Source organism: Juglans microcarpa x Juglans regia, chromosome 4D, assembly GCF_004785595.1.
Source record: "Juglans microcarpa x Juglans regia isolate MS1-56 chromosome 4D, Jm3101_v1.0, whole genome shotgun sequence".
Taxonomy (NCBI): domain Eukaryota; kingdom Viridiplantae; phylum Streptophyta; class Magnoliopsida; order Fagales; family Juglandaceae; genus Juglans; species Juglans microcarpa x Juglans regia.
In genome coordinates this window covers 13,792,340-13,817,289 of record NC_054600.1, presented here as the reverse complement: position 1 = coordinate 13,817,289, position 24,950 = coordinate 13,792,340, and the positions used below count along the sequence as shown (strand labels likewise).

Sequence of the window (24,950 nt, the reverse complement as noted above, 5' to 3'; positions counted from 1 at the left end):
TTGAAAGAGGATGGTGTGACTTCTAATATGTAAAGAAAAAAACATTACATGATATTGTTGATCAAAATTATAGAAATACTTGATTTTTAAAAGGAAAACATAATCAATTAATAGATCAGTTCTTCAATCTAGCTAACTCGTCTGGTTTCATCTGCCGTCAAAGCACCGATGCAAGCATCCATTTGTATAGTAAGCAGAAGCAATATGCATGGAACACTCAAAATTCATGCTGCACAAGCCGGTTCCAGGCATCTTGAAAAGAACCCCAGCATTTTTTTCTACGATATAATAAAAGATAGATTGGAATTATCAGTTATGCCAATTTAAAAAAAATCAGTCCAGAATGAAAGGATTTATACAAACGAGTCTCAGAGACGTAGACGAGTAGTACTCATGTGTGCATAATAAAACTACAGGCAATCAATATAAAATGGTAGTTGAAAATGGGAACACACCTGCTTGGAAGTATGGAGCTCGGGAGGGATTTTGTAGAGATCCTCGTCAACAGGTTTTGGAGGCCTAACATCTGCAGAGATTACTCTAAGAGGCGGTGGAACCGCGTGATTAGTGTGATGCAGCAGCTGCCGACCAGGTTTCCTTGCCGGTTCCGTCACGTCACACACCTTCCCTACCCCTACCCTTTTCTGCTCCTTAACGTGCGGGTCATATCGCCTTTCTTTTTCCCTTTTCTACTCATGTCCATAACCCCATAATTCAAAGCCTCATCATTATTCAACTCAAGATCATGAATACACAAAATAATTGTTGAAACCAAAATGTGCAGTCTTTATGACGTTTGTTCTAACGTCTTGTAAAATTAGTTCACAATGTTAATTAACTAAGAATGTTATGTAAAACACACACAAAAAAAACATAGTCTTTCTCGATTTTTATAGATTTATTGATGCGACAAGTATCAATAATGTAATGCATTTCCAGATCTAAAACCAGAAGCGAGCAAGACAAAGGACTCGGAAATGGAAGTTTAATAAAAAAAAAAAAAAAAAGACAAGACAAAAGAAATGCTTTTATTTTTTCAGTTTTTTATTTTTCAGCCACTCTGGAATAACAATAATGACAAAGAAAAAAGTAAGTCAATTTTTCCGCTTTTTTTACTATCGCAGTTTGAAATTTTCGAAACGAATTCGTGAAACGTGTACGACCATTAACGAAATATATATGGAAAATGACATTTTTGTTTTCTGTAAATATATATAATTAATATATATATATATATAGCTAACACAGTTTGACTCCAACGAGTCACGACAAACAGTTCGAGTTTTGACGTAGAAGTCTGAACACGCGCTTCGCAACATGTTTTCCTTTTTTTTTTTTTTTTTTTTTTTTTTTTGAAATAAACATGTTTTCCTTGGAATAACATGACTGACTTCCTCTTTCGTACAAAAACAAAGTGCTTTACATTACAAAACGCATTTATTTCTCCTCTTAGCACCAAAATGGATATAAAATCTTTAACCTAAGACATTAAAGATGCAGACTAGTTTGTTACTGTAAAAGATGGAGGTGGGAGAGAGTCATTTTACTTTATTTTTTTTAGGGGAAAAAAATGATGAACTGTGATAAGAAAATCGACCTTGCGGGGTGGAGAAAGAACAGTAGTACGAGAAGGTTTCTTGAAATGGACGGCGTACAAGTCACCACCCACGCAGGGATCAGTGTCTCCGGAGGATGAACTGTGTCGAATCAAACCAGCCTGCCTTGCACACTCGAAGTACTGAGTGATTGGCATGTCGTTTGTGTAATCCCAGTCCCCGAACGCCGGAATTTGTCCGCTCCTCCTACGGTTCTCCTATAACATCATCAGTAATTAACATCTTCACATTAACAACCACACATGAGAGGATTTGACAGAAACAAAAAGGAAAAAGAAAAGTTGGGGGGGAAGAGAAGAGTTACTTACATCCATTGGTTGTTTGTGGGAGTAGAGGGGACGAAGAGAAGATCAGTAGAAGGGAACAAAAGTGCAAGAAAGGAAATATACGGAGATGGGTGCGGAATTCTATGATTTGGAGTTAAAAAGGAGATATGAGGAGCTTTTCGAATATATAAAGTATGAAACCCAGAGGGATATAACTTCAGAAACTCAGAATCAGAAAAGAGGAGAGAGGGTTATCTTCTTCTATGGTAAATAAACAGTGGCATACTGTTTAGGTAAAGGAAGCACAACTGTCAACCGCAGAGGTTCTGAGAGAGATAAAAAAAAAAAAAAAAAAAAAAATTGTTTGTTTTAATCTGAGATAAAAATTAAAAGTTAATAAAATATTATTAAAATATTATTTTTATTTTATAATTTAAAAAAATTAAATTATTTATTTTACTTAATGTAAAAATTTAAAAAAATTATAATAATTAAATAAGATAAGATAAAAAATTTTATGAAAATGACTAATCTTTAGAGTCAATTTTTAGGCTTATAAAGAAAGATTCTTCAAATCAAATAAATAAAAATCAGTAAGATCAGCAAGCAAATAAATAGCCAAAAATCAAGGATGTCAATGTTGTAAAAGGCTAGTATTTTCTCTGTACAGTCTGGATTTTTTCTTGCATCGTTAGTCATAATTTTAAGAAACTTACTTAGAATAGACTATGTAATTTTGTTTAAATTTCGTCATACAATCAATTGAAAAGTGTGTGAATATTTTTACATTCTTGGCAGCAATACATCTCTACTTTGTTTCTCTTCAAAATTCTAAACTTAGCTGAGCTTAATTGAGTTTAATGTAACTTTAAGCTGAGTCTAATATCAAAACACTCAACTATCAAATTATTAAATTCATTCCAACTTAAAACTTTCTTACACGTGAGACTCATAATTTTTTTAACTTAAAACATCTTTATATGTGAGATTCACAATTTTTTTCAATTTTTCATAAAAAGTATTGAATTCATTTTAATATTCAAACACACTTTAAACTCAGTTTAGATAGATTTCACATAACTCTTTTCACTACTCAACTCACTATTATTCATAAAATACTCTCGACTTAATTCAATTTAACATATAAATCCAGTCTTATTCAATCAAATAACAGAGAGAGATGGTGAAAAATACACCAATAGACTCTAATCGATCCACTTTCATCAGTTCATGCCAATGGAGAACCAAAAGTTGTGGGCAAGAAAGACGGAGAGAGATGGTAGCAGGGGTTGGCTTCTCTTTTACAATCTTGCCGATTATTATAAAAAAGAGTAATACTATTCATCTTTTTAATTTTTATCATTTTTATATCATTCTATAATATGATAATAGATGATTAGAAATTATTTATTATATTTTATTTATAAATTTATTATTTAATATCACACTATAAAATGATAAGAAAATGATAAAAATTAAAATGATAAATAAATTTTTTTTTATTAGAAAAATTGGTACATCTTTTGCTCCGTGGTGGTTGATGATGTCTCCAATCCAGCGCCATGCCCCATACAAAGTAAAGGAGCCTTTTGCGCCGGTTCATGCGGCAGACAGGGTATGGTCCCCAAGTCCCGTGTTCCCACAGAGGGAGGGCTAGATTTGGGAAATAAATCTCTATAGCCAGTATTGGAAGGCGTGGCTGCCTGACGGTATGACCAAACGGATCGAAAAAGGCCTCTTACTTTGATAACAATCACTGCTTCCAATTTCAATCTCGTCTTTCGTGCTTCCAGAACTCGTTATTTTTACAAAACTTTTTAATTCATCACATTTAATTATTTTAATTTATTCTAAATTTTTATACAAAATAAATAATAATTTAATTTTTTTAAATTTTAAAAAAAATAATATTAAAAATATATATTTTAATAATATTTTTTTCAACTTTTATTTCATTTATAAAAATAAACGAAACGGTCATGTATTATGTATTAAAAGAGAAATAAATTATTTGTCCATTTTGAAAGTATGTAAGTTTCATGTTTTCTATTTTTTATTTTTAAAAAGAAATTTAAGATTCATGTAAAAAATAAAAAATAAAAAGATTTTTCATCTTGGATTCTCAATTTTTTTTTAAAAGAAAAAAATTGAACAAGACTCACTCTACAATGATATATAACATTGTTCTAAATCTAATACATAAATTTGGAAATCTACCACCAAAGAGAGTTTGTTTCAAGTTATCATTCACATTCAAACGTGACTAAAGATTGGATACCTATAATTTGCTTTTATTCGGACCCATTGGATTGATTTCTAGTAGGAAATAGACATATAGCCTCTCTTATATATATATAAATTATATATATATATATATATATATATATATTTCAGAAAGTCCCAACTAGTTTAAAGAAACGTTTATTCAATCTGACGACAGATCAAGTTTGAATATCGAGGAGAATATTTGATTATTATTTATTATTTGATTATTATTTTTTATTTATTATTTTTTATTTTTTATTATTTAATATTTTATTATTTTTTTTAATTATTATTCACATAATATCTAAAAATAACTAACCACTCAAATGCAAACTGATAAAATAAATAGTGGCTCGATCCAAGATCATTACGTCACCTCTTAAGGCTTAAATATCAGCACAAAAATGATAGAATAATAATATGTACACAATCTTTGTAAGAGACCTATATTGTGAATAGAGGGCATCATATAAACTTAAATTTAAAATTAAAATCAGAGGGAAAATATTAAAGTTCTAACTTGTACAAAACAAACTGATGAAGTGTCAGATTAGGTTACAGAACTTTTGACCCAGTGGATGCCGAGAGAGAGAGAGAGAGGAGCGATGATGACCTTTGACATTTGATTACAACCTGTGCAGTAATTCTTTGTGTGGGTCCACGTGACAACCCATGGTCGGAACTTGACCTATTTTCACCTATGAATAATGCTAGAGCATGTATTTTTTTATTTATATATATATATATATATATGTTTTTAACAATTTTAAATATTTTTTAAAAAATAAAAAAATTCATAACATTATTAAAAAAATATTTTTTTAATCACAAAGTAAAATAAAATAATTAAAGAATTATTTTGTAATATTTTTTTTCTTTCTAATTAAAGAAGTATTTTTTAATAATGTTCTAAATTTATTTTATTTTTTTAAAATATTTAAAAACATTAAGAAAATCTATGTAAAAATAACTTAAAAAAAGACATAAAAAAACACATGTTAGAACCAGCGAAAATCCCAAGTGGTGGCTCTAGCATTGTCATTTCACCTATTTTGGACATGGCATATTGCTATGTATGAATTCGTATTGGGATGAATATGAGCTTCTCTAGTACTAACATATACATGGTAGAATTCGAATCCAGAAACCACTATTCATCAAAAATTTTAAAGCTAACACATTTTAATCACAATGTGTTACCTTTTAGATTTGAGGTCATCCTTTTCAAAGGCAAGAGTAGTAATGATCTATATCCTCTCTGCCCTTCCCAATCATTCCAGAAGAGTCCATTTACTTATTTGGGCAATCGAGTCTCCCCTGATAAGTGGCATTCTAGTCATCCAGCTCTTTGCACTTTCTATCAAGTTGTTTCCAAATTTAATTGAGAAATATGTCCAATTTGGCAATAATCATCTTCTCTTCCATTTCTTTTATCTTAATCTATTTCTAGAGGTCCTCTTAACCGTACCTACACTGATGTATGGGGTAGTGCCCTCAACTTTGGCAATACATCTTACATTTATTTTATTAATGCTTTTTCAAAACTATTTAAATAGTAAAATAAAATGAGATGAAATGAGATATTTTTAGATGAAAGTTAAAAATTAAATAAAATATTATTAGAATATTATTTTTTAATATTATTATTTTTATAAAATTTTAAAAAATTGAATTGTTTCTTATATTTTATAAAAATATTTAAAAAAGTTATAAAGATGAGATAAGATAAAATGGATTGAGAAATAGATGGATTGAGAATATTTCTCAATCCAAACCACTCCTAAATCTTATACCTTCAACACCTTTGTTAAATCTAGTTCTTAAGTTGAACTTTACTTCATTTGCAAAATTAAATGCATTTCATGCAATTGGGGCGGCAAACCGGAATTTCTCATTAACTTACCCATTCTCATACACATCACCGAAAAGGCTCTGTCAAATGTAAACAGCAAACTGTAGGGATTAGAGTCGTAAACGAGTCGAGTTTGAACGAAAGGTGAGTGGTTAAACATTGTCCATTTAATTTTTATTCGAACACAAGTCGAGCTCTAACTTTTCATCGAGTTGCATTTTATTTTCACGAGCAACCTTTTTAATATTTGAGCAAGTTTGAGCTTTTTCACAAGTTGATTCATTTAAATAAAATAAATTATTCATATCTTTTATAACCTTATTTACAGATTTTGACAATCAAACATTGACTTTTTACTAATATCTTTATAAAGTTTATATATGCATATGTTAATGGCGTGTTTTGCACCCCGTTGGCCACCTCATCCAACTTGTGGCAATGAAACTTGGTGGCCTGGAGTGCCAAAAAAGACTTCTGATGTCTAAGTTAGTTGTCTTTTTTAGAGAGAGTTTGTAATAAAACATGATCCTAGTTTGTACCTAAGCTAGAGCTTTTGTACTCCCCTTTCAGGATGGGATCTTGTTTTCATTGTGCTTGGGATATCCCCCTAGTTCTGGGTGACACTTCATCACATTTAACGCTACAACCCCTATCAGGGATGAGACGTCGATTCATTCTGGGTCCTTGTGCTTGGGGCGGCATGTCATCGCATTTAATGCGGCAGCCCCTGTCAGAGAAGAGGTCTCGACCCATATCAGGTCATTTAGTGCGGTGTGGTTGGAAGCGTGCCTATGTGAATGTTGTCCCATCTTTCTTGTGCTGGTCTGGACCTTCTTCTCGCCTTTTATTGGACCCTTAACATCTGGGCTTTTGGCCTTGGCAAAGTGGGTTGAGCCTAGCCTGGGGAGGGGCGAATATGTCCTCTCTTGCCCACTTGCCATGTGAGCCCCTTATTTTGTGCACCAGGGTCGATTAGGGCGTGTTGTTTTTTTGGGAGTCATATCATTTTACTTGAATCAAAGGGCCATTGGATGTTGTCTTAGAGTGAAAAAGGCTTGGATAACTAAAAAGGACATGGACTCGACTGTGCTGGGTGGCGAGAAGAGATAAGACACTTGGGAGAGGTGTTCCCTCCATTGTTTACCAGTGCAAGCTTTAAGCCTCGGCTTACATAGCCAGGTGGGAGATGAACTCGACCGCACTGGGTGGCAAAGAGAGATGGGATACTTAGGAGGTATTTTCTCCTTTGTTCACATGTGGTAGAAGTGCTCAACTGCACTGAGTGGCTCCCACAATTTATGTGCAGTGGCAAACATTGAAGATAAGTAATGAAACGTAAAGGAACACAACAAAATGTAAAGCAATATTTTTGGGTTTGCGAGATGTTCTTACACGAGAGTCTTTTAAACAAAATATTTCTTGAGGTACTATGGTTCCTTCCCTTCAGCGCACTTTAGTCAATAAGCTCTGGGTAGTGGGCTTCCCTAACAACCCCGTAGCAAGTAGGCAGTCATCCTCCTCTACTAAGGCTACATGCTTCTTGGTCTTCTTTTTAGGACGAGCTTCATCTAATATAATCATTTTCAAGGGCTCGTCAACCTCCCTTTATTTTAGGTTTAGCTCATCCTTAGTTTCCACTGCTTGTTCAATGGACTCAGGCAGCTCGAGAGGAACTTGTCACTCGATCACTACCATGTGCACATCCTTTTCTCTGCCCTTCAATTCTTGCGCATAGCATTCTCTCGCCACCACCAACTTGCCATGTACTTCACCTACACCTGTTTCTATTGGAAATTTTATTTTCAAGTGATACGTAGAGGTTATGGCCTTCAAAAGTTGTTTAGCTTCGACAACCCGATTATAGCATTGTACGAGGAATGGGTCTTGACCACAAGAAAGTTTGTCATCATGGTGGCAATGTACATTCCCGACCTGATCATCATAGTTAAGGTTATGGAACCCACAAGTTGTACCATCTCTCCCAAAAATCCCTTCAACTGGGTGAGTGATGAACGCAACTGGTTCTAGTTGATTCCCATTTTGGTAAACCCCTCCCAAAAAAGAATGTCGGCCAAGCTCCCATTATCTATCAGTATCCTCTTAGTGGTGAAGTTACTCACCAGCATTTTCACTACTAGGGCATCATTGTGTGGATAGATCAACCTTTCACGGTCACTTTCATCGAATGAGACAATTGTCATCTCTTGGGTTCGAGCTATTTTTTTCGTCTCCCAATGCTAAAATTTTCCTCATATCTCGCCTTCTAGGCATACGCCTTTCTGCTAGACATAGACAGGCCTCCCCCAACAAATCCCCTAGTGATAATCTGGATTTCTCTTAAAGATACGTTGTTTTGATTACAACGCGGGGGATTCTCCACTCTCCTCCTCGTGGTCCTCCTTCCCGTCAGGCTCTCACTAGTGTGGTCTCTCATTCTTCGTCATTCCCTTCGTCATTTACTCAACTAGGCGGCGATCAATGGTTAACAATCAGCCGCCCAAGCTCCCCCATCTTCTTGCATCTATTATATCCTTTCTTTCAAGTAATGGAAAACCTCGGTTCTGTGGCCCTGTATAGTGTGAAAAGTGCAAAACCTGTGAGTAATGTTTTGAATACCGTACCGGAAGTCATACCGGTCAAGGCACTGGAACGAAATATTTTAGTACCAGTACCATTTTGAAATAATATTTCGGTACGGGTACCATACCGGTACCGTTTTGCCTACCGTTTCGGAATAATTTATACCTGGATAAATTATATATATACAAGCATTAACTGTATTCCAAAATAATAATAAAATAAGTCATAAACTCAATACTTCTCAATACAAGTTTTAAGTTTTAAATTACAACTAACATAAAGTTATAAACACCAACATTATCATGATAAAATAATTAACGTCACCACGTCATCAAAAATACTCATCCTCATCAAAAATACAATAAAGATCAGGATTCGACATGTTAATCAAAATATTTTCATCAATGTCATCACCGTCACAACATCAACACCAACATTATCATTGTCTTCCTCATTTAGTGAGGCTAATGGCTCCTCAATACTTACCCAATCCAAATCTTCTCTATCAAGAAACTCAGATTCTTCACCCACCCATTCTTCTATCAAATCAATGTTTTCAAGATTAATTGGATCTAAAGAATCTCTTCCTTTTTTTATGCTCCTGTCAAAATAAAATCAAACATAAGTGAAAATGTTATATATTTTTCAACAGTGAAAACATTAGTATTAAAAAAATTTACCTCTCTCTCAGCTTCAAGTTATAACGAGCAAATACTAAGTCATTCAAACGTTTATGCATTAATCTATTTCTCTTCTTCAAATGAATAAAATCAAATGTGCTCCAGTTTCTTTCACATTCAGCTGCACTACAACATTGACTTATTACTCGAACAGCAAACCTTTGAAGCGTTGGAACCTCGCAACCAAATTGTGTCCACCATGCAACTATAACAATAATGTAATTATAAATTATTAATTAAATACAAGTAAAAATAAAATAAGATAAAATTTAAAGTACAAAGTATTTAACAAATGATATTGATAAATGATAATACCTAGATTAATCTTATCACGTTGGCGGATTGTTAAAGAATGTCCAAACTCACATACTGCATTCTTATACAAGTCAAGTTCTGCAATGATCTTGTCTTGATTATCAGGATCAAGTTTCATCTTCATAACACAGTTGTTGAAGCCTCTTACAACATCATTTTTATTTTTAAAGTTGGGGCTATAGTAAATTCCAGGGTTAAGAAAACAACCCGCCACATGTAATGGACTGTGAAGCTGCCTATCCCATCTAGAATCAATGATCCTGGTGAATGGATTGAATAAACTAACTTTGTTATTTCATCTTGCTTTTATGTTCTCTTTGCCTCTTTCCATTGCATCATACAAGTATCTCATTGCAGGCTTCTCATCCCCGTCAACAAGTCGTAGAACACGAACCAAAGGCTCACTAACTTTAACAATAAATTGACATTGAGCCCAAAACTCTTTATCTTCTAAAATGATCTCAGCTATCTCATTTCATATGTTGCTCTTAGAATGACTTGATGCAATCCATTTGTCACAAGTAAAAATTTGTCTGAGTTCTTTCTTAAATAAGAGCAAGCATTGGATACTTAAAAAATTTGTCGCAAATCTTGTAATTGCAGGTCAACACAAATCATGACCTTTGGTAAAGTCTTTTCTTATCAATGCCAAAACCCAACCATATTTATAGATGAACTTTGTTATATTTTTTACCTTTTTTATAGTATCATCAATAAGGGAAAAATATATTGGATCAAAAAAAATTTTCAACATTAAGTTTATGCAAGGAGCTACACATGGAGACCAGTAGAAAGAGCCATACTTCTGTTGTAACTTTTTTCCTGCAGCTTTATAACTTGGATCATTGTCCATTATGAACTGCACAAGATTCTCAGCTCCAATTTCTTGAACAACCTCATCTATATTAAACAATGTTTCAACATCTTTTCTAATGCCAGATGTATCAACAGACTTCAAGAATATTGTACCTTTCGGACAATAAAGTAGAAAGTTGATTATTGATTATTGCTTCTGGTTTGTCCAACCATCTGCCATTAGTGAACAACTGGTCTCATTCCAAACCTGCTTAATTTGTTGCAAATAATCTTGAACCTCATCCACAACTATCTTTAACAAATTTCCTCTTAATTCATATGAAGAAGGGCCCTTGAATCCTGGCCCGATGGCAGTCATGGCATCAATAGCTGGTTGATAAAACTTGGATTGAGCCGCATTAAAAGGCAGATTAGCATCATACCACCAGCGTGCTACAGCCATCTTTGCTTTTAAAATCATTTCATTTGAACACATAGAACTCTTAATTGAAGGTTGGGCCCCAGGAGTTGTTCTTGGAGCAAAAAATCTACTCAATCCCTCCACTGACTTTCCAGTTCCAGATTCTTTCGACTTCTCCTTACCTTTTGAAAGCTGAGATTGTCCTTCCATACTATTACTATCATCAAATGTTAAATCTATATCGCCTCCAATCTCTGACCTTATTTTTCTTTTCTTCTCTTTACTTTTTTTCATTTCATCAAGCAACTCCTTCATTTACCATTTTACATCTTTAGAGACATTTTTACATGCTTCTACATCCCTGGAATCCCAGCTAGATGATACTTCAACTGAGTGATCCCGCCACCTCTAATTACTTTATTATAATATAAACATTCAATATTATTTCTTGCCCCTAGTACTGCACGTGCATGGGCCCATGCTGGATCTTCTGATCTTACAGGAGCAAGTGTTGGAGTTGAAATCATACCACTGGTTGATTGACAACTAGACATTTTTAGCTATTAAAATATAAAAAATTAACACTTATAAGTAAGCCATTAAGAAGAAACTCATCAAATCTATAAAAATATAATCTAAAAGACTAAAACATCTATAAAAAATATAATCTAAAGCATCGATAAAAATAGAATCTAAAACATCTATAAAAATACAAATAAATACTATAATAATATAAACTAAAACATCTATAAAAATACAAACAAACACTATAACAATATAATCTAAAACATCTATAAAAATACAAACAAACACTATAACAATATAATCTAAAAAATCTATAAAAATAGAATCTAAAACATATATAAAAATACAAACAAATACTATAACAATATAATCCAAAACATCTATAAAAATATAATCTAAAACATCTATAAAAATACAAACAAACACTATAATAATATAATCTAAAACATCTTAAAAATACAAACAAAAACTATAACAATATAATCTAAAACATCTATAAAAATCTAATCTAAAACATCTATAAAAATGCAAACAAACACTATAACAATATAATCTAAAACATCTATAAAAATATAATTCTGATTTATTTATTAAAAAAAAAAGGTAACAAAAAAATAATCAAATTAACCAAAAACTACCAAGACAACGACGGACGGCGACGTGTGATGAGATGGAGGAGACGATAGTGTGAGCTTGACGAACTGCTGGCTGGCCGTCTGGGACTCGGGTATAGGGGTGTTGCTACTCCCGGTTGAAGGAAATGGACTTGGGGCGTTGGGCGAAAGTGAAACCAAAAAAGAAAGAAAACCTAAGTATATGTTACGTGAAAGTCCAAACTTGCCCCTAAGAGGTTACTAAAATTTCAAAAATGCCATCAATTCCAACCAGTTACCAGCTGCTGAATTTTATACTGACCAAAATATATGTTTTGGCCGAAACATAAAATACCGGCCAGTACAAGATTGTACTGGCCGGTACACCCAGTATTTTGACCAATACGGAACGCTTATATTATCGGTACAGGCTGGTACGGTACGGTACCAACAACTTTGCCTGAGTCCTTCAGCCGCGGTCGTACTTGCCTCAGGGTCACTCCTCATCCTCATTTGTACACTCATACTCAAATGCAATTTCCTGGAAGAAGCACCGTTGTCTTTCCTTTTCTCATATTGCCCCTTCCTGGTTTTGGACTCCTTCTCACGAGTTCTCTCAATTGTGCCTCATTTGTCATCGTTCTCCAACCGTTCCACCTCGGACCTTCACAGGGTTGTCAAAGCCCGGAGGGTGTCCTTAGCATTTACAAATCGTCTGCTTAGTCCATGAGTTCTCGCAGTGTTATAGGGTTACTTTTCGCCAATTTAGCCATGGACGGGCTCCTGGGCCAAATGCCGCCCAGGATCACTACTAAAGTAATCTTCTTGTTTTAGTCATCCATAGTTAGGCACCCCTTATTGAACCAAGCGAGATAAGCTTTCAGACTTTCATCCTCCTGTTACTTCACAGAGAGGAGATAGGTTGCAGGATGCCTCCTCCTCTTGCTGGCCATGAATTGAGTTATGAACTACCTGCCCAGCTCCTCGAAACTGTCGATGGTGCCTAGCTGCAAAGCTCCGAATCATCCCCTTCTTGTACCTCTAACCGTCAGGGCCGAAGCTTGACACATAATCTCCTCGGGAAAGCCAAGGAGCGTCATGCAATCCTTGAACTACTCAAGGTGCTCAACTGGGCCTTTCAACCCGTCGTACATCTCAATCTACAGGACATTGAACTTAAGAGGAAGTGGGCCTGTCATAACTTCCACATTGTAAGGGAGATCAGTGCTGCCTTCTAGGGGTGTACATAAATTGACTAGACCGACAGCCACAGACGTAGACCTACCACCGGATTCAGAAATCTGCCAAAACAGACAGAGAACCAGTCAGCCGGCGGTAGCAAATTAACAAAACCAATGTCTGCCGATTCAATCTCTGGATCAGGCCCGGTCTAAACCGAAGAACAGACCGACATAGATAAGTTTATTTTTTATATATTTTTATTATACAAAACAACGTCGTTTCACATGAAACAACATTGTTTTGTTCTTAACCCTTTGAAAAAAAAAAGTAAACGAAATGATGTTGTTTCATCTAAACCAAACAACGTCATTTTTGGGTCAGGTTACGAGTTTGAATCCCCACCCCCTTCCTTCCTTCTTCGCAGTTCGCAGTCGGTCTCACCCAAACTCTCTCTCCCTCTCCCTCTCCCCTAACCCAGTGACATCTTAGTCCTCTCCTTCTCAGTGATCTGCTCTCACTGACTCACTCTCAGACTCTCTCCTCTCTCGTCGCCGACGACCCACAAGGGCCACGGCCCTCTCTCCTCTCTAGTCGCTGACGACCCACACGACCCACATCCCCACTATAAATTTTATAATTTCCTTTGTATTTCATCTTTGCTGGGTTCCATTTCTTTGTTAGTTATTAATTTCTCTAAGGATTTTTTTGGGAGGAAGAGGAAATGCCTAAATGAGCTTATGCCGAAAGGACTTTCTTTGGTTTTGCCCTTGCTTTGAGTCTCTGTTTTTGCCCTTGCAGTGAATCTCTATTTTATTTCTTAGCAGCCTTTGAATTTAAAGCATGAAATATGAAAACTCAACCACTCAATTGGGTTTTTATTTAAAAGAATGAAAGAAATCGGGCTGTTACATATTTTTCAGATACTAAATTGGACAAAAAATATTAAGAAGTTTGCCTCTCAAACAATAATTTTCAATTAAGAGCACATGCTGGCCTAAATGTGGAAGCACCGAAAAACTTGTATATTTGGTGTTGTTATTAAATCCCATGAGTCTGTGTTTTGACCTTGCTTACAATTTTTGCTTCATGAAATTTATGCAAAAACACCACATTTAGGAAAGATGAGTGAACTAAACTTGGATTAGAGTCTTAGACTTGTGATGTTTTCCATGTTGCAAACTAGCTGTTGTGTAATACTAATCACTGTTTTGTTTTATAATGTACGTGACAACATGTAACATTTATGTTTTGTTTTATAGATTAGATGGATTCTTCGTCGTCTTTGATTGATGTTGATGCATCAAGTCCAACCATTAACTTGGGAGATGATTTGAGGGAGACCCAGTCATCAAAACCCCTAGTGTCCCTACTAGTACTACTTGTCCATTACCTAAGAAACGAAAAGGGAAGGATCCATCGATTTTTTGAGACCATTTTACGAAGGTGAAGGGTTATCCTATAGATGATCTGAATGCTAAATGTAATTATTATGGCATGACGTACATTTGCCACTCAAAGAGGAACGAGACTTCAACAATGCAAAATCATTTGCCTTCATGTCCTAAAAATTCCTCATAAAGGTGGGCCTTTTGATAGGTACCAAAAAATATTAACAGGTGAGACAATACCTAAGGAGGGGGTTGGAGAGAGTGATATATGTTAAGGAGTCTTGTAACCCACAAATATGTAAAGAGGTTGTGAGGCTGGCGATTGCAGAGATGGTAATTATCGATGAGTTGCCATTTAGAATTGTTGAAGGAAAAGGATTTAAGAAAGTGTGTTGATCTCTTGAACCTCAGTTTAAAGTGCCTTGTCGTGTCACAGTTGCAAAAGATTGTATCAATGTGAAAAGGGAAAACTTAATAAATTATTAAAAAAAAGTAGAATGAGGATTTCGTTAACGACCAATACATAGACATCAGTACAGAATTTGAATTATATGTGTCTAACTGCACACTTCACTGATAAAGATTGGAACTTGCAGAAAAAAAGCATTAAGTTTTGTTTAATCCCTAATCATCGAGGGGAAACTATTGGAAGATATGTTGAGTCAAGCTTGCTTAATTGGGGCATTGATAGAATATTTATTATGACTGTTGATAATGCAAGTTCAAATGATACTGTAATTTCATATTTGAAACAATTTTTGAGTGAGAATTTGTTGGGGTGTAAGTATATACACACGAGATGTTATGTTCATATATTGAATCTTATTGTGAATGATGGTTTGAAGAAGTGCAATGAAGCCATCATAATGGTTAGAAATACAGTTAGATATGTGTGTCCATCTCCCACAAGATTAGACAAGTTTAAGATATGTGCAGAAAAAGAAAAAATTGATCGTAAGAAAATGTTGTGTCTTGATGTACAGACACTATGGAACTCAACTTATATGATGTTGGAGGCGGTTGAGATGTTTGAGAAGGCTTTCAGGTGGATGGAGAGTGAGGATTATAATTACCTCTCTTACATTGATGATGGCCCTGGGTCTGGGCATATGGGGTCTCTTAAAGCTAGGGAGTGAGAGACAGTGCGGGTTTTTGTTAAGTTTTTTACAATGTTATATAATGCCACTAATAGATTTTCTGGATTTTTATATGTGACAGACAGCCAACACCAATTTTTAGAGATTTGTGATCTCCAAAATGAGTTGATGGAGTTGAGCGAGAGTCCTAATAGTTGCTTGAGGAGTATGGTCATAACATGAGAACAAAATATGATAAGTATTAGGGGCTATTAGACAGGTTGAACTTGTTCATGTTAATCGCAGTTGTGCTTGATCTATGAAGCAAGTTAGGACTTCTTACTTTCCACTTGATAAAAGTTCATGATGAGTTTCATGCTGAGGAGTTGGTGTCGAGTGTAAAACATGTATTGAGATATTTGTATGCGGAATTCGGCTCCACCACGAGTACCCAAGAACATGAATCCCCTCCGACATCTAGAACCCATGAATGATGGTAATGGCAAGCATGAGACCAAATGGTTCTACACATGGTATAAAGCATTTTCCACCATGTGATCTAATATTACCAAAACAGAAATGGATCGATATTTATCAGATGGTTGTGAAACACTCTCCACATCGTTTGACTTGTTGACTTGGTGAAAAATTAATAGGCTAACTATCCTATACTCGCAAGGATTGCACGAGACTTATTGGCCATGCCTATTTCCACGGTTGCGTTCGAATGTGCATTTAGTATGGAAGGTTGTGTGCTTGATCCTTTTCGGAGTTCATTGGCTCCGAGAACTGTTGAGGAACTTATTTGTACTCAAAATTGGTTAAGGCATCCAGCAACAACCATTGATATGGAGGCTATGAATAATGTGGAGAGCTTCATAGTAGAATCAAGTAATATTTTCTTTGTTTTCATTGTAATTTAATTTTAGTATTTTTTATAATCCAATCACTAACATTTGATGTTTTATTCTTATTATTAACATTTATTAATGTTTGTATATAGAGTTGGGCATACAATCAAACGTAGCAACTATTGAAGATTGAAGGTTGAAGGCTTGAAGTTGAAGTAGCAAATATGAAGATCATTCCCAATTTGTTGTAATTATTTATGTTATATTTTTTAGTTGCATTTTGCTACGTTTAAGGCAATTTTTTTTTTTTTGTAATATGTATTATGTAATACTAAACATATAGTGAAGTTATTTTTATTTCTTTAATTATGTAATAAGTAGTAAGTAATAATTAATATAGTTAGTTACTTAGTAATAGTAGAAAATTATAGATGACATTACTATTAAAATGAAATCAACTCAAAAAAAGCTCAAAAAGAACTTGAATATGAATTGAGGAAAAAAAAAAACCCCAAAATAAATGTTGAATTGGCCCAATTGAGCATGAACAAAGGCCCAAAAAAGGGCCCAAGAAAAAGCCCAAACCAGTCAAACCGACCGGTAACTGGCCAAACCGATTTCGGTTGGTTTCACCCCTTAACATTAGTTGATTTCAGCCAGTTTTCATCATCAAAATACCATCATCGGTAGGTTTCGGTTTTTTCACAAAATTGAACCGACCTAGTCGGTTTTTAGCCCTACTGCCTTCCAAGTAGGGGTGATACCCGCCCCCTACGGGGCGGGGCCACCCCTCCCCCGAATTTCTCCCCGGACCCCGCCCCCGCATGGCCGGGGCGGGGTCCCCCGTCAATTGGGCCGGGGTGCACCCCCACCCGTCCGCACCCCCCGCCCCCATACTGGGCCTTCGGCCCAGTACATTTTTCTGGGCCCTAATTGGCCCAGAATCGGTTTTTGGGCCACTTTGGGCCCATAATTCGTTTTTGGGCCATTTGAGCCCATTATTTAGATTAAAAAGTATATAGATTTAAAAACAGGAAAAAATATATATATATATAAGGGATATATAGAATCATACATTGAACTATTACGTTATTAACTAATTAAGTAGTAATCATCACTAAGGCAGTAAGGCACTATGCTAAAATATTTTGTTCACAATTATACAAATTAAGAGAACTAATAAACTATTACACTATTACAAACTCCTCTAAAAGAAATAAATATTACAAATTATACAATTAACTATTGTAGCAACATTACAATTAATTATAAATTAATAAAATCATAATTTTTCAATTTGATCAATTTGATTTTGGGGTGGAGCCGTAGCGGTGAGTTCACTGAGTGGTGAGTTATGTCGATTGCTGTGAGACTGAAAATCAAGATCATAAAAGTCAATAAGTTATAAAACCTGAAATATTAATAAGTTAAAAATAAAACAAATTAGAATTAAAAAGTTATAAAGATGAAACAAAATTTTAAATGCAAAAAACAATTATGGAAGAAATTGTGCAAACCATGACAATGGTGGGTCCAATACAAAGTCATACTGCATCGGAGGTAGCCGTAGACGTCGTCTCATGTATCATTATAAGTATTAAATTTGAAATCAAATTAATGAATACCAATTAAATGAAAATAAATAAATTAAAATAAGAAATTATAAAATGAAATTAAAATAAATACCAGATCCAAACTGATCATCACTATCCTCCTCGACGTCGGCCTTCTCATACTCAAGAACATCCGGAACATGAATTGGAGTTCCCTTGATCCAATTCTGCGTGCAAATCAAAGCCTCCACAGTGGCAGGAGCTAATGAACTCCGAAATGAATCTAATACACGTTCTCCCGTGCTAAAGGCCGACTCTGAGGCTACTGTGCTAACAGGGATGGCCAAAAGTGTGCGGGCTATCTCTCCAAGGATGGGATACTTCACGGCATTCACCTTCCACCAACTTAATATATCAAAATCTCGTGAAAATGGTAGAATCTCTGCTGCTAAGTATCTGTCTATCTCTGGCTGAGCCTCTATAGAACTCCGAAGGAAGGGGGTCTGCTCATACCTCTCACCCCACTCCAATCTACGTCTTTTCCCAACCTCGACTTCAGGAAACTGTGAGCTTGAGGCTGAGGGGGTAGGTGTAGGTGCCGCAATATTACCACCCCGCAGGGTGGAAAACTCATCAAAAAATCTAGTAAGGGTTTCCCGAACCCTTGCTGCAATAAGCTCTGCCCATACTTGCCCGTACGCAAGGCCCAATCCAAATATCATGCCATCCAACTTATACCTCGGGTCAAAGACGACAGCTACATATAACAAAATATTAGCCTTCGTTAAATCTCCCTAATACTTATCGTACTTTGTCCTCATAATCAATGACATCTCCCGCATCCTAATATGACCACCCGCGACCATGTCATCTAATTCTTCTTTTACCCTACATATTTGCTGACATACAATATTGGATGTAGGGTACAAAGTTCCAGATAGCCTCATGGTGACATCATAAAAAAGCCTCAAAAACTCTACAAAATTAGTTACAATTTCTCAATCATCCTCTATGGGTTTCCCCAATTCCCCATGATCATCAAAATATTTAACATATTGGATGTCTTCGTCACCCAATAATGTAAATGCCAGCTTATATTCTTGGGCCGCCTCCAACATCAGAAATGTTGAGTTCCATCGTGTAGGCATATCAGTACAAAGGCCCCTCTTAGATGTTAGGCCCGCAGATCTCGCAGCAACCTTGAATTTGTCCAACCTTGAAGGAGAAGATCTCACACATCTCACAGCAGTCCTAACCCGAGCAATCGAGTCATGAAGATCTCTCAAACCATCAGTGACAATCAGATTCAGAATATGTGCCGCACATCTCACATGCAGACACTCACCACCCATGAGTGTCTTATTTGCCTCTCTAAGATAGGTCTTTAGATGTCCCAATGTAACATCGTTAGACGAGGCATTATCGACTGTGACTGTAACCACTCGGGTCAACCCCCACTCCTTTATTGCGGCCTCCAAGGCCTTTCCAATTGTCTCACCCTTATGATCGGTAATTTTACAAAATTTTATAATTTTCTTTTGCAATGTCCAATGACAATCAATAAAATGCACAGTCAAAGACATATAATTAAAATTTTGGATCGATGTCCAAGTGTCAGTGGTGAGACAAACAAATTGATCCGCCAATTGACCCCTCAACTTCTCCTTTTCAATGTAATAATTTTTTTTACATCCTTTGCCACCGTGTGGCGAGAAGGAATGTTAAACCTTGGTTCCAAGTAGCGAGAATACGCTTGGAACCCTTTCCCATCAACAATTTGAAAAGGTAGCTCGTCCATTATGACCATACGAGCTAGGTGTCTTCTACACTCATCGGGATCATACTTAGTATACCCCTTCAAAGTTGCACCCCCACTAGTCTCATCCGCCATTTTTTTAAGTCCAATTTCTAGCCTAGATTGGCTTTTGTCTTGTAATGATCTTAATATTGGACTTTTTTTGCATTGCTCTTCTAAGTGCACCTTTAATTGTGAGGTGCCATGTTTCCTATAGTGACATCCATAAATTTTTCCACAATAGTTACACTTGGCTTGGGGGTTACTTGAGTCACCACCCTCTAGTTTGGTGAAATGACTCCAAACTATTGAAGCAGGTTTCTTGTTGGGCTTGGGGGCGGGGCAAGGTGCCGTAGGGCTAGGGGTAGGGGTTTGACTAGGAGGGGTAGGTGTAGGTGTAGGGGTAGGGGTAGGGGTGCCCTCGGCCTGGAAAGGAGAGCTCGTACTAGAATCTGCTGGCATATCCATGAACTCAAGCAAACAACAAATCTGAAATTATAGAAAACATAGCAAATATATAATGAACATAAAAAAAAATTAGAATAAAAAATTAGACCATATAATTCATCAAACAATTGTAAAAAATTTAAAATCATAAATTTTAGGCATTAAAAAGACACATTAATTATTCAAGTTATAAAAAGACTTATAGTGGTTTTAGTTATTTTTATTGTACTATTTTAATTATTTCTCCGAACTCAAAACAGACAAATTTGAACCAACATATTAAGAAAAATGATCACATCCGAGCATATTAAATTAAATAAAGAAATTAAATACAATACAATAAAAATGAAACGTCTAGAAATCAACTCAAAATAAGGGATGAGATGTTGATATGAATGGATAATAATGATTATGGTCGCTTTACAAAAGGATGGATGTCCAATTGTCCATATCGATAATGGGCATGCACCATAATTATTGTGTTAGTATGAATGTTCCAAATTTGTTGAGGGCTTTGTCTTGTCACCCTAAATGCTTTCTTTTTACTAAAACAACATGTTTATGCAAATTCTCTTTTGTGTTCAAATGAATTTGACATTCATAATATATATATATATATATATATATATATATATATATATATATATTTATAACTTGAAAGACTATAAGGCATAAGCATAGCAACTATATAAATTATAATGAACATAAAAAAAAAAAAAAAAAAAAAAAAAAAGTAGAATAAAAAAAAGTACCACTTGACATTCATATTTCATATATATATATATATATATATATATATATATATATATATTTCATCTTAATTCATTATATTGAATTTCGAAATACCCTAGTGCATTCTTTTTTTTTTTTTTTTGTTCAATTTGGTAGGGAACATCAAATTCTGTTTTTAAACCCCTAAATTAATTTTTTAAACCCCTAGTGCATAGCAATTTTAAAGATTAAACCCCTAAATTAATTTAGAGTTTCGGATTGGGCTCTTTAGGGTATTTCGAAACCCTAAATTAATTTAGGGGTTTCAAAGATTAAAACCCCTAAATTAATTTAGGGTTTCGGATTGGGCTCTTTAGGGTATTTCGAAACCCTAAATTAATTTAGGGGTTTCAAAGATTAAAACCCCTAAATTAATTTAGGGTTTCGGATTGGACTTTTTAGGGTATTTCGAAACCCTAAGGCCTTGTTTGTTTTCGAAAAACATCTCATCTTATCTCATCTCATCTCACCTCATCATTACAACTTTCTCAAATCCCCACAAAAAATAAAATAAAAAATTCAACTTTTTCAAATCCCAAAACAAAAATAATATTAAAAAATATATTCTAACATTATTTTATTCAACTTTTTAACTTTAATCTCATCTCATCTTATCTCATCTCTGAAAACAAACAGGCCCTAAATTAATTTAGGGGTTTCAAAGATTAAAACCCCTAAATTAATTTAGGGTATTTCGAAACCCTAAATTAATTTAGGGGTTTCAAAGATTAAAACCCCTAAAATAATTTAGGGTTTCGGATTGGAGCCCTAGACACAATAATATTGAAATTCAGTGATTTACACACATTATATAATGCAAAAAAAAAAAAACAAAAAAAAATCACAGCACACAATTCACGAGTCACGGGAGCCATTCAAAATTTCAAAGATCAAACCACATGCACAATCTAAACTCCACAGCACACAATTCACAAAATCCCATCCTCCATCTCCGATAAACCCCATCCTTCCTCCAATCTCCATTAAATATGTAAATAAAAAAAAAAATTGAAGTGTCGAATTTGGGTTTCTTACCTTCGGAGATGAAGAGAGAGGAACCGGGTGCGAGTCCGAGTCGTGCGACGGGGATGGCGATGCAGATAGATGGACCGGGCGGCGGCTCACGGCTGCGAGAAGTAACTCAGAGAGAGAGAGAGGCGAGAGCGAGGCTGCGCCGCTGCGAGAGTGAGAACTGAGAAGTAGGGGGGCTGCGTAAGGGTTTCGGTTTTAATTTTAAACCCAGGCATGAAACGACGTCGTTTCATGCCTGGGTTTTTTTTTTTTTTTTAAAAATACATGTAAATAACGTATAATATATAATATAATTATATATAATTATAATTATATATATAATAATATCCGGCGGGGCGGGGCGGGGGTCACCCCAGCCCGCCCCCGCCCCCGGATGTTGCCCCAGATGCGGGCGGGTGGCCCCGCCTCCCGTATCTGACGGGCGGGGTGATCCGCCCCGCCTAACGGAGGCGGGGCGGAAGCGGGTCGGGGCAGCGGGGGCGGGGTCCCGCTGCCCACCCCTACTTCCAAGCAACTGATCGACCTTGGAAGATGCTCTTATCTTTTTTGTCATCTCCTCGTACTTGCCCATGAGGCTGCGTAGTTCAAGGTGAATCTTTTTCTTTTTCTCGTCGTCAGTGGTGACCCCACATGAGCTCTGTAACTCTACTTCAATTTGCCCGTTTTGCTCATTTTCCATTTTCGACACCATCTTCTTCATTTACTCCTTAATTTTTGCAACTTTTCCCTCCATGTTGGTCAAGGTAGCTTCCTGATCGTGGGTCACCTGGGACCGTGTCATGGTAGGTATACGAAAGGCACATTGATTTCACTTAATAAACCCCACAGATAGCACCAACTATTAATAATGTGTTTCGCACCCCACCGGCCTCCTCGTCCAACCTAATGAAACTTGGTGGCCCATAGTGCCAAAATACCTACGATGCTTAAGTTAGTTTTGTCTTCTGAGAGAGAGTTTGTAATAAAACATGATCATAGTTTGTACCTGAGTTAGAGCTTTTATACTCCCATTTTCAGGGTGGGTTCCTGTTTTCTTTGTGCCTAGGGGTGTCTGCCCCTGTTCCTAGCAACATCTCGTCACATTTAATGTGTATGCCTTTGTCAGGGACGAGACCTCGACTCATACCAAGTCTCTATGCCTTGGTCGGCATATCGTCGTATCTAATGCGGCAATCACTGTTAGAGAGGAGATCTCAACTCATATCGGGTCATTTAATGCGGCGTGGCTAGAGGTGTGCTTGTGTGAATGTTGTTCCATCTTTCTTGTGCTGGTCTGGGTCTTCTTCTCGACTTTTGCTAGATCCTTAACATCTAGGCTTTTGGCCTTGGCGAAGTGAACCTGGCCTAGCCCAAGGAGGGGTGAATATGTCCTTCCAACATATGTCGATAATTATATTTATAATTATTCAAATAACATGTTTAGTATTAGCAACATGATTTACTCTAATCTTTGTAAATATTTTAAAATACGAAACTCGAGTTTATACTAGCTTATATGAGTTGAACCGAGCTTTATACAAGTTGTATCTTTTAATATTCGGTCATATTTTTACAATTGTTTATATTAAACCTTAGTTGTGATGGTTGTCACTTTACTTGCAAATGCCTTTGCCCCTCACCTCAAACCTTTTGGGACGAAGCCATTGTAACAACATCCTGCATGATCAACCGGCTCTCGCCTTTGCTCACAAACAAGAAGTCACCACTTGAATTTCTCTTCAATCAACAGCTTGATTATTGCTTAGATTTTTTTTTTTTTTTTTTTTTTTTGGTTGTTGGCCTCACCTACACCCATATCAATATGATAAGTTTGACTATCAATCTACTGATCCATGTGTTACATAAGGGATGCGAATGCCTCGATCTTTCTACTGGGCACACATATATTGTTGCTCATGTGATTTTCAATGAATGTTTCCTTCACTTCTCTACTCACTCACCATCTGTTTCATAGGCGTCTTCTTCTACTAGTGTTCATAGGCCCAAATGAATTTTTGATGGCCTGATCGCTTCCCTTCTTCATAGGTTGTCACAGACACCACTATGCATTGCATTGAGGAGCCCACCTCTTACTCTTTTGCAATCAAATTTCCTAAATGGCATCCGACCATGCATGAATGTGAATTTACAACCTTATTACACAATGGTACGACAACCAAGAGAAAATGAGAGCATTATCGGGTAAAATGAGAGCATTATCGGGTAAAATGATTGAAAATGTAGGTAAAATATGGTAAAATAAAAACTTTCAGAAAACTTTAATGGCACTTAAGAGTCAAATTTAACAAAAATAATGATGAATTAGTCTTAAATGATGATGTGGCAACATGTGACATGCCACTTACATCCCACAAGCTGCCATTTGGCAGCAAAATGCAAGGCAACTAGCAGCTGCAACCTTTCTCTACATGCCATGTGTCCCAAATATGAGCTAATGTCAAAGAGTCAAGCCTTCTTCACTTTTTCCTCCCTCACTTGAATTCTTCTCTCTTCCTTCTTTCACTTCATTTCTCCATTTCATCTTTCCCCTACAGCTGGTCGACGGACCCTTAACCAATCCCCTCTTTCAAATTTTCACTCATTTTCTCTCGCATAAACGTAAGCATTTAGTCCCAAACAATACTACCTTACCATAGTTGCAAGAAAGGGAGTCTCTAACTTGATTTTTGCAACTTATGTAAGTTCTCCTAAACTTTCTATTTATGTTGAATTTATGTTTGGATTGCTTAATCTTAGAGATAATTAAGATTATAAATTAGGTTGATGATAAATTTGAAATAAAATGTAGTATAAGTAGTAGGTGTTGGGTTGTGGAGCCTCGTTCGTGACTCGAGCAGAGGCAAATTGAGAGATCATTCGACGTTTGTTCGACATATCGCTCAAGTGAAGTTAAGGCAAAGAGTTTGCTCAACAATTGGCTTGAGCGAAACTCTGGTAAAGAGCTTGC

General features: G+C 35.8%; 1 protein-coding gene across 1 annotated transcript; it reads right to left on the bottom strand.

Annotated features, from left to right (window-relative positions):
* On the bottom strand, window positions 1-2,212 carry LOC121259068. The gene is made up of 4 exons (XM_041160555.1): window positions 1,925-2,212; window positions 1,598-1,813; window positions 456-689; window positions 1-278 (listed from the first exon to the last, which is right to left on the bottom strand). The coding sequence occupies exons 1-4, from the start codon at window positions 1,928-1,930 to the stop codon at window positions 225-227; spliced, it is 510 nt and encodes a 169-aa protein (XP_041016489.1). The 5' UTR covers window positions 1,931-2,212; the 3' UTR covers window positions 1-224.
* Between the last annotated feature and the right edge of the window lie 22,738 nt (window positions 2,213-24,950).

Bases quoted from the DNA above. Each gene is read 5' to 3' on its own strand.
- LOC121259068 (XM_041160555.1), bottom strand. The intron at 690-1,597 runs GTCGATTTTCTT...GGACATGAGTAG, and splicing joins TTCTTTCTCCACCCCGCAAG to AAAAGGGAAAAAGAAAGGCG. The intron at 279-455 runs GTGTGTTCCCAT...ATTATATCGTAG, and splicing joins AGCTCCATACTTCCAAGCAG to AAAAAAATGCTGGGGTTCTT.